Source organism: Apaloderma vittatum, unplaced genomic scaffold (genome assembly GCF_000703405.1).
Source record: "Apaloderma vittatum isolate BGI_N311 unplaced genomic scaffold, ASM70340v1 scaffold7431, whole genome shotgun sequence".
In the NCBI taxonomy this organism is placed as follows: Eukaryota; Metazoa; Chordata; class Aves; order Trogoniformes; family Trogonidae; genus Apaloderma; species Apaloderma vittatum.
In genome coordinates, this window is record NW_009697316.1 from 86575 (window position 1) to 97511 (window position 10937).

A 10937-nucleotide genomic window follows, 5' to 3' on the forward strand; every position below is an offset into this window, starting at 1 on the left:
AATAATTTATAATACTCTTCATCAAGTTATAAGTGCAGGGGTTCTAAAATACTTACGTTAATACAGGGAAAGTGAGAACAGTCAACTTGTGAGGCTAGAATTTTATTGTTCCATAAGTCAACAGATAACAGCATATTTACCAAAAATTCAAACTCTGAGTTGTTGATACTAGCTAAAAACTTTTTTGTGCCCCAAAATTCACCTTTTATACCAACATACAGCAGTAGAGTTTGGCAAGTATAAACTGCTTAACGTTAAATCCATTTCACTGATGGGGAACGTTTCTTTTAGACCAAGCTAAACATACCAATTTGGAATGGAATCAGAAACATTAAAGCATGACACAGTCTGGTAAATTTATGACAGCTGGATTTAAACAGGTCATCCTCAATTCCTTCCTTCTGTGCCAACTGCAAAAGCTTGTAAGAGACAAGCACTAGGAGCTCTTCTGAAGGATGGAGCTTCATTTGCAATACCAAAATTTAGTCACGGGAAGAAAGACACACCTCTACTGCTACTCAACAGTTTGGTAAATCTCGTATCGGGAGAACCTGACTATTACCTTCAGTACACAACGTTCTTGCGTGTACTGCAAGACAAGACTGAAGTTCATATGGGACAAATGCCACGCCTTCCTCATCTCCTTTATACTTTTTGGTAACCTCACCTGTTAAATCCAACGCATTTCTGACAATTACTTAAACCTTTCTGGAATTTCTGCCCAAGCAGAAGTCATTACTGCATTTAGTGCCATATCCATTTTGTTCAATTCTTCATAGTGTGTCACTTAAAAAATCATTTATGCAATCTTAACTGAAAAATGACGCATCTCAATAGCATTTCATGAAGTAACTTGTGCCCCTATCTGCATATGGGACACCAGTTTAGAAACTACTCCCTTTACCACATAGTAACAGTAAAAAGAAGAAGAGTTGAACTGCTGCCAAATACACTAAAAAGCAGATACCTTATTTTACTCATATATTAAAAATAATTTACGTTCCTGAAATAATGTACAATTAGAAGCAGTTCACACTATTTTAAACACAGAGCTGGAAAGTGTTTGAAGAAAAACTATTAAGTCTGAATCACATCGCACTGAAACAATATGCTGAAATGCTTTAAACTTCTGACTTGCAGCAAAACTGCTTGTAACCATAATTTTTTATTTAGTATGTGCACTAGGTAGGCTGTCAGACAGCTGCAAGGAGGAGTCTCAGTTTACTTTCTCCTGCCACCTCTAGCAGCATCAAGCATGGTGGCCACCCGAATGAAGATGTTCAGTGTATCTGTGTAGATACTCATGCACCTAGGAAACAGGAAATCAAAGTTAATATTGTTGAGCAGAAATAGCACTATTTGGTGTTTCACATCATTACACCTCGTTTTTAAATGCCTTCATGAGGCATCTGTAACAAAACCCAACTATGCTTGTCCTCAGTGCTTGATAAGTCAAAAAAGCTTTTCGTTTCAGCATCTCTGCCAGCAGGAAGTATTTACAGAAGTTTTAACAGACAGTATACGCTGTTCTCATACAGCAGCCCTCTCCTTTTATGATGCACTTTTATCTATTTGTCCCCAAAGGTTTTGGAATTATTACATTTTAAGTGTAAGAAATCAGACTGAAACTGGGTCTTTACTCAAGAGCCAATTAATCAACCCTATCTACCACACTGTGAAAGTTTTTATATTTAGTGAGAAAGACTACTGAATATTAAGTGACTACAAAAGAGTTAACATTTTTTTGGTTCAGCTGATATTGCCAGGTATTTTCAGAAAGCAGCTATAAATTCTCCCAGCAATGCTTTAGAGAACAAAAATACTTGTTAGAAAAATGCTGTTGGAAGCATATGACACCACACATTCAAAAGCCCATTTCTCTCATTTCAGGCAGGAGGTTTCAGTTTTAACTCCACTAGCTATTTTCACATCACATTTTTAAACCTTGCGATTCTTCACATTTAACAGCAACACACTTCAGAACAGTAAACAAAAGGTCTGGCTGTTTTTGAAGTGTAATTTGACTCCGCCTGAAGCCAATTTTTACACAGACACTGAGATCAGCTGTTTTAACACAGAATACTTACGCATTGATTGGGTCATATTTTATTGCTCCATAATACGGAATGGTTTCTGCACGCTTGATAACGTGCTGTGTATCATAGAGAAGGAACATGCCAAAGAGCACCAATCCACCGTAGACAGCTACCGAATACAGGCCAGCCCCAAAAGCAGAAGTAGGTGGCAAGAACATGGATCCTGGAGAGGAATGTACAGTGGTGTTAAACAAAGCTACTACGTAGCTGGGTCAAATTTCAGTTACCATAGCACATATCCTTCAGTGCACATTCAATTCTCTACTTGTGGTGCATTTTTGGTAGCAAGAACTTTTAACACAGGAGCTGAAGATGTCATATGTATACATAAAACCTGCTTCATTGATTTTGAACACCCTGAGGAATCATGTTTACTTTTCCTCCTGTGAAAGTACTTCTGTTCCTAGGACGTCAACAATGCCTAGAAACATATAAGGAAGAAGGTGGATCAAGAACCAAGACTACCTTTACTGTCTTCCCTAGTCACTGGCAGTAACGACAAATACAAGGCATCACTGTTGAAGATTTGACAGATTAAAAATTGCCAGAACTGTAACTTCATGTTTGTTTTAAAGAATGAATTTAACAAGGGTATCTTCTGCTCTGCTGCAGTTGCAAGAGCTATTTAGGGCAAATCTTAAATAGGCAGACCAGTCTGCATTTAAACATGAGCTACATCTTAGCAGCTTAAGTTTAAAATCTACTTTATCTGACAGTATCAAAACAGTGTTTTACCAATTGAAGAGGCAAGAACAAATCCTAAGCCTATTCCAAGTGGTGCTCCCATGTTCAGAAATTTTTCACTTGGAGCACACATGGCGACAGTTGAGAGCCCTCCGACAATTCCAGCGGTATACCAGGCAGCTCTGATCAGCAAAGGACCACCCAAGAAGGCTAGAGGAGCCACCACTGCACCCATGACACCTAGCCAAAGGAAAACAAAACATTTGTAAGACTCAGAACAGTTCTGGTAAAAACATCGCCTGCCAACACAACTGTATTTTATTTTTCCAGTCAGATAACATAGCTTAAATTGATCTACTTACACGACAAAATACCAACATGCCTGACTGCACCTATCTAGAAAGGAGCACATTAAGTTGTTAACCTGATATTCCACGACCTACTCTCATCTAGCTCTGGAGAATGCTTCAGGGAACTGACCTTTGGAAGAAAGACTAACAGAAGTCAACGTGTTGATCTGCTTAAAACAGAGCTGGTCAGAGGCACTTAACGTGAACTAATCAACTATAGCCATTGGAGCACTCAATACTGAAAAGCAGGACAGATTTCTGATACAGTAATTAGTTAGGGAAGTAATACTCTGATGCTATGGTCTTGCATGAAACCTCTGTCTAGTCCATTAATATCACATTAGGCTGTTTAGCTTACTAACAGTCACTAAAATAAACACAATTTATTCCTGGTAGAAATGTTAGCTCTTGAGAGGCAACTCTGACTCCAGTGCCTAACATTCATGTGTCTTTCTTGAACCATAAGTTACTCCTGGTACAACAGTTTTGAAATATGATAGTCATCATTATTTGAAGTAGATTTCACCAGTGAGAAACTGATCTGTACTCAACAGCTTCTATATGTGATCAGAACACATATCTAAGAAGCTAAAGTTTAATAGTAAAATCTAATTTTTCTAGTCAAGTTTTCAAGTAATGCCCTATCCTGCACAGCTGAGGAATGCTAAGTATAGTCAACAGTGCTTACAGAAGCTATAGCGCCAGAAAACAGTCATGAAACCAAAGAAATTACAAAACCAATAAAGCTACAAAACTAATCGGCTTCTATCCAGTGTGGCACATACATGTATCTCAAGTTTAACTTGAGTATGATTTTTGGCAGATTATGAAAAAACATTACTTGTATTAAGGACACGTAAGAAATCTTCCTGATGTTCAGGAGTTCTGATTGGTCTCTAAAAAACCTTAACTCTTCTAGAGCAGTACGTAAAAATTTACCTTAAAGTTTTGATAAAGTTAGAATCTGAAGCACAGACACCTTTAGAATGAATATTAAAATCACATACCTGAATGCATCATCCAAGCCATGTGCTTAGCAACTGGACTATTTTCATAGGATATAGATCTGACCAACATTCCAGCACCAATCATAGCTGCAAAGGTTGCCCCTATTGCCTGTAAAAACAGCGTAACAGAGCTTAAGATAGCATTAGGACACAGGGTCTCTGTTCCAACCTCCTAGTCTAAAAGTCAATAGCATAATTCTGAAAAGAGAAGCCAAGTTCATAACTGGAATGTCCTGTAAGGTTAAAGTGAAATCTTTGCAGCACAACCCTAGCTTGCGGTAATCCTCATTTTCCTTTTACTCTAGGAATTCAAGTTTAGCAGTAAGGTGGCCACAGCTTCTTAGTTGTGTAAGGTAACAGAAGGAAAACCTATGGTTCCACCCATTACTCTAATACTCACTAAGGTACCTGAAACCTTAGCCCTACTTTTTTCTTTTACATTTCTCCACCCAAAGCCAGTACTCAGTTCACATGGTTTTGCCACTAATGACTTTTTAAACATCATTTCGTCCTCCTACTGATGATTCTGAGCAGAATCATGTAGCAGCTAGTAAACTTGTCAGAAATGTACAACTGCAGTTTATCATTTAATCTCTGTAAAATTACGTGGGTGTTGGTATTTAACTATTACCGTTCCTCTCCACTTAACACACTGAATATATACTAAGCAGACACATTTTGTTAGCAGTTTGCCTGGATGATTTGCCTAGCAGTATTGTTTCAGCCTTGACAAACCGGAGCCGGCTTTCAAAGAGCTACAGAGAAGAGCAAAGGGAGGAGTAAGAATACACTGGGACCTGTTCCCACTTTCAGAAAGCAACAGAAATCACATTACTAGCCCTCAGATGGCTACTCCTAACAGGCTCTTACTGCTGTATAGCTTGTAAGTACAGCATAGCATTTTTCTGCTCACGCAGTCTGTCCTTGACAAACTATCAAAGTACATAAGGTACACGTGAGCATGTAATTAGTCACCAAATCTTACATCACGAAGTATCATTAGGATACTGAAGCAGTGTTTACAGATGAGGACATTAGAGTAAGTGAAGTTTTGCCTTATTTCTCACCAAGCAGTTTACATTTCACATTTTTTTTCATATCACCCATCACATTTGGGGTCTTTTCTCAGCAAACATTTTTGATTTTATGACATAAGCTTACCAGCCAGGAGCCCTTTGTCATTCGGCTCATGAGTGCTGGAGATCTGCTCACTGCTACAGCAGACATTGCTGTCAAGCCAATGCTTCCCGCAAAGTACATGTAGGTAGAGTGAATTCTGTCCTTCACATACTGTGGCCAAATACTGAAAAATAAGCAGTCGTACATAGATGTGCCATCACCAGTATCATAATGAAAACCAACTAAAAATCACAATCAAGCACTTAAATATATTCATAGCTGCAGACATAAGGGAGGTTTCCTAATAATGGTGTGACCTAGCAGCTTCTGACCTTAGTTTACCTTAACAACACGGGGCTGAACTCTTAAATCTTGCTGGTCTAATGCAACATAACTCTAGAAACACTGTAAATTACAAATAATGCCAACTATAGCTCATCTCAGAAGGGGAAACATACGTGTGAAATAGAATAATGAATGCTTTTTAACTGGAAAAATAGAGAATGGTGCACATGCAACAAAATGGTTCAAGGAAAAGCACCTACAGTGTGTTGACTGGACACCAAGCAGCCTGCTGAGCAGCTTACAAGCTGCTGAGTCACAGTGCACATAGTTATCTAACATCACAAGACACTAAAGCCATTCTGAGAGCTCCAACAATAGCAACAGACCTAGATGTGAATGAGTTTCTGCAGTGTGATTTGGTCATACTATGAACAGAAAGCTCTCCCTGCGAACATCAGACTAAAACATAGTGAATACATTTTCTCCCATTTTATTCTTTTGACCCGTTACTTCAAAGCTTGTGAAGAAAAAAGTACAGATAACTGTATCAACGAAAAGCTTCTCATCTAGCAAGCACTCAATATGAATGCAGATAGTCATTTCCAAATATAAATGCAGAATAAGTAAAGAAAAACACCTCCGGCACTCATTTCTTCCAAGTCCATGCTCATCACTAACCACCTTTTAAGTCTGAGCAACTATGAGGTTATGATAGCACAGTCAGGTTTTTGTTGGCCAAAAAGCAATATACTGAAGCTTTAAGCAAAACATACTTATCAGAGCAGGGCAAGGTAAGTACTGCGTTCAGAGGAGACTCTTTACAAGATGCTGTATTGAGGTTTAATGAACAGCCTCACAGGAACACCAGGCAAAGTGGTTTTACGAATATGTTTTATGGAAGACTATACTTCATAAATTATCTGTGGCACATTTCCTAAGACATATTTCTACACTGTTCACAAAACAATTTTCAAATTTAGCAAAACAAAGGAACTCACTTAAGTCAATATCCATTTAACCTTGGGTAATTTAAATTTTGCGTTCAGTTATATACTTTAAAATCCTGCATAGACAGAGGCTGGAGCTTTCTGTTCAAAGCTCAAAAAATTTAAGCTGTATGAATACTGGGTGATACCAACTAAAGAAGAGATGGATATAAAGAAGGAGATTCACTGAATGAACAGTAAGCAGTTTTACTTACACAGCTCTTTCAATAGCTCCAATCTCACTGGACATGCCCATTCCATAGTAGCAGAGAGCCCCCAGGCCAACAGCAGCCCCTCCAGCAACAATAAATTTCCCCAAGCGATCAGCTGTATTTAAAGAAAAAAAAAAATTCACTCTCATGAATGCTTTCTCTTGGATAGTTAATAACATCCTCACGTTATCAGTTTTGGCTTTTTTTTTTTTAAAGTTCCACTTAACTCCAAATCACTGCGCTACCAATTCTCAATGACCTATGTGAGGAAAAGTAAAAAAATCTAGATCTAGCCCACCAATACAGTAAAGCTTCAGAAACAAGAGTAAGAAAGAAACCAGCAAGTAACATGTCCAGTTTACTGACCCTCATTACAGCATCAGGAATTCCAACCTAAAACTAGTCAACATGCTCTCCCCAAGAGTTCACCTGTCAGTTGATTTAGCGTACCACCTCACTATCCAACTTGCTATAAAACAGCAGAAAAATTAGACTCTCATTCATCTGCCCTTAATGCTTCCTCATTCAACAGGTCTTTGGTAGCCATTGGAGCCAAACACCCGATTTACTATTGGTTTATACCATCTGATTTTTAGACAAACTGTTTGTGTCTCACATACTAGATTATTTCATGATTGATGGTTATATTTGTAGCAGTATTGTTGTAATTGAAGTAAGAGCACCTGAGACCAAATGCCTTCAGCTGTGTAACTCAGCACTACAGCTTTTCCCCAAGACACCATAGCCAAGACACTATCCAGACAATCTACACAAATTCAACTTGTCAATTCAATGGTATTACAGGATATTTACAACTCCGTTCTGCTGAAGGCTGCTATCTAGAAATCCCTCTAATCCAGTGAAGTTACAATCCACACTAGCTGTACTAGCAAGTGTAGTAAGCCAACGTCTTACATAACTGTAGCACCAGAAACTTTTTTTGCAAACTGTACACATTGTAGAAAAATTCTTCCTTTAAACACTACACAAAGTAGATGTAACACAGCAAACAGTAACATATTTAATACTGCAACCACATCTCCGTTACAGATAATAATTTTTGACTTAATAGTTTTCTACAGCAGCTTGAAGTAGATACAACAAGGAATTTCTTTATACTGTGACACATTTACAGCCTCAAACTTCACAAGCAAAAGCAAGCGGCGAAAGTGTCTCTAGTTGTTTGAAGGAGAACACTAAGTAAACTTACATATGAAACAATACTCTCAAGTCTAATAAACTGAAGCAACACAGTTCCTTCCAGCAAGTTTTCAAAGACACTCAGTATCTAAAGCAGAGCTACTCTACCTTTAAGTGCAGTTTTTGCAGATGGCTCAAATGCTGCTTCTTTAATCTCCTGGCCAATTTTTCCACGTCTTACACCCGTTCTTACTCTGGTGGCATAACCCTGTCAGATTCAGAAATAACGCAAGAAAGATTCAGTGAAATAAAACAGAAAACATTTCTTATCAATTGACTCGCTACACTTAAAATTACAACATAGTATTTATCTGCACTTATCTCCCAAAGACATGAAGCAACTGTACTCAAGGAAAACAAGTGAACATTAAAGTTTAGGAGGCTTTGTAAGCAACATTCACATGTTGCAGAAGTACGGAGTCAATGCAGCAAATTTCAGAAGCTGAAGCTTTCAGACCGCATTTCTTCTTATCTAGTCCTACTGCACTAAACAAGGACACAAAGCTTTTTTTTTTTAAATGTTAACTAATCCCTTTTCTCTTTTATAAAGAATTATTTTGCTTTCTACGTAAAAGATTTCTTTATGTAAATATGTTTATGTAAAAAGAGTCTTGTTGTGCAGCACAAATTATTTGCTCTTACTTCTAGCCTTGATTTAGAGAACAAACCTTAAACAAAAACCTGTAAACTTAAGATTTTTAAGGCTGACAAGCTCCAAGCAGCATGCTGCTCAAAGGCTTAGTGAGCTGCAAGAGCAACACTGGAATAAACCCATATTTAAACTCAGAAAAAAACTTCTGAAGTTTTCTTACCATTTTTCCAGGAATTTCCAAATTATTTATACAGGCATCGAAGCAATCAAAGCCTACCTCAAATCTGTGAGTTTGACACCAAAACCTGAAATCTACAAGCATTGCTATCACCAGCCGTTAGAGCAATAAAAATTCAGGAAGTTTACCACAGTGCTTCCGTTTCCTTGTGCTTTGCATCTAATAAAGTCTAACCCAACACTCTAATTATGTAGCACTTGCCACAAAAAAACCTACAAACTTATGATGCTTAAAGAGTTTTCTATGCCAAAGAGAAAAACTCCAAGGAGGTGAACAAGTGGCCACTGGCACTTTCAGCAAGATTATGGCAAAAGAGCAGCGTCTCCTAACAGCTGTGAGTTACCTGGGCAGAAAGTAAAAACGGAACATCTTCTTCCAATGAATAAACTGATGCTGTGTTATAATAATGAGAGCCCAGTTTTTAAAATTGCTGCAAGGACCCATGACTGTCCTCTGCCACAGTTCAGAAATTGTTCTAACCTGGCTGCAGCTCTGAACACATACTGGGACTGAAGTCTTTGAAAACAACTTTTTACTTCCATACGATATTTAAGACTCCAAAATAGGAAGCCAGAAGGATGTCAGACAATTTCTACTCCTCCCTCCTTACAAAGCAATTCTTGTCCATTACTACCTACCTCTTTGGGTTTTTTTACTCATTTCTGCAGGGAAATAGTCACTGAAATATAATTTTAACTTGCTCTTTAGACCCCTGTTTTTTGATTAACACTCCTTCTTCAGTAAATCAGAGTAGGCATCTCAAACAAGCAAAAGGCTCATGATCATTCAAAGCAGGTGCTCCAAGCAAAATGATTCTTTTAGCAAAACATTCAATCCTTTAAAATATCAGCAGTTAGCACCATTAGCAAGAGAATTACCTGGCTAGGCTGCCACAGTCTGTATATTTTTACATTGGAGTTCCTCAGAGCTGGGGAAGCCTGAGTAATGCTGGGGCGAATAGTCCGGCATGAAAACGCCCTCAGGCATACTAGCCTTGCAGCCAGCATGGTTGCTTAGGTAATTTAATACACTGCGTTCCTGCAAGTGCACAAGAAAAAATGCTTTAGTATTCTGTGACATGGCTTTCATACAGCAAGGTACACTTACTACTTATTGGCAATTCCACTACAGTCTGTAAGTAAAATAGTATTGTCACTAGAGTACTGTAATAACAGTCACGACCTTCTCACAGTTTAACCTGGTTCTTTCTGTATCTGCCTCCCACTTCCATCAGACACATCTCTAACAACTTACCGAAAAACAGGACAACATACCATTCTTCACACATATAAATTACATCAAGACCTTTTATATGCTTACCTTGGAGTTATTTTGGTAACTAATTTTCATTTTGAGATATGTAACTCCACATGAGTACTCTGCCCTCTAAATAGATGTTCAAAGAGATGCTTCAAATTTACATAAATTTTAGCTAAGTATAAACCCAAATAAGTAAACAATATATGATATGTGGTGCATAAATTTTAGGGAGGTTTCAAACTATCCTTTGAAGAACTAATTGGCTTTATGGGCATGGCATCAGTCAAGGTCACAGCCCAGAAGACAAGTTTAGATTATCTTGCATGGTCTGGACCAGAGAATGATGATGCCACTTAAGGACAAAATGCCAGCATAAGCAGACACGAATCTTTGTGTTCCACAGGTAGTACTAAAACTGCTGGCTTACTTCTACAAATAGTGCACGTTACCCAGAAAAAACTCCGAGTCCTTGCAGTCAGACATTATGACTACACACAACCTCTGACATCATAATACACCCCAACTACCAATACATTTTTTCAAACAACCGTTCATAGCTCACATCAACAGTGCCCAGTGTTGCCTAAGAATATTTTAAATAACGGTATCTTTAAACAGGTGCGAGAAACGAGCACTCGCAGAGCCGGGCAGCTGACACTGACCGCAAAGCGAAAGTGAGAAAAGCCCCACTCTTCCACGGGGATGACAGAGTTTGCAGGAACTTGCAGTGACTACTCCGCAATTTTGATTTTTATTTTCTGAACTTGAAACATGCAGTTAAGAACAAGGATGAACGGCAGCGGCGCGATAAAAACAGAAGGAAACAATCCGCTGGGGCAGGCCCCGGGCGGGCGAACGCATCACTAAGGACGCGCCGCGACGTCACTGCTGCGCCACAGCGAGAGCGA

General features: G+C 38.5%; 1 protein-coding gene across 1 annotated transcript; it reads right to left on the bottom strand.

Annotated features, from left to right (window-relative positions):
• Positions 1-977: 977 nt before the first annotated feature.
• On the bottom strand, positions 978-9819 carry GHITM (growth hormone inducible transmembrane protein). The gene is made up of 8 exons (XM_009877588.1): positions 9648-9819; positions 8048-8147; positions 6743-6854; positions 5299-5440; positions 4138-4246; positions 2832-3020; positions 2088-2259; positions 978-1309 (listed from the first exon to the last, which is right to left on the bottom strand). Exons 1-8 carry the CDS (start codon positions 9774-9776, stop codon positions 1222-1224), a joined length of 1041 nt encoding a protein of 346 aa, XP_009875890.1. The 5' UTR covers positions 9777-9819; the 3' UTR covers positions 978-1221.
• Between the last annotated feature and the right edge of the window lie 1118 nt (positions 9820-10937).

Excerpts from the sequence above, each read along its gene's own strand:
- GHITM (XM_009877588.1), bottom strand. The coding sequence starts at position 9,776 with ATGCTGGCTGCAAGGCTAGTATGCCTGAGGGCGTTTTCATGCCGGACT. Across the intron at positions 3,021-4,137 it reads GGCTTGGATGATGCATTCAG|GTGTCATGGGTGCAGTGGTG; the intron begins GTATGTGATTTT and ends TCCTTTGGCTAG. Across the intron at positions 2,260-2,831 it reads TGTTCTTGCCTCTTCAATTG|GATCCATGTTCTTGCCACCT; the intron begins GTAAAACACTGT and ends ATTCCTCTCCAG.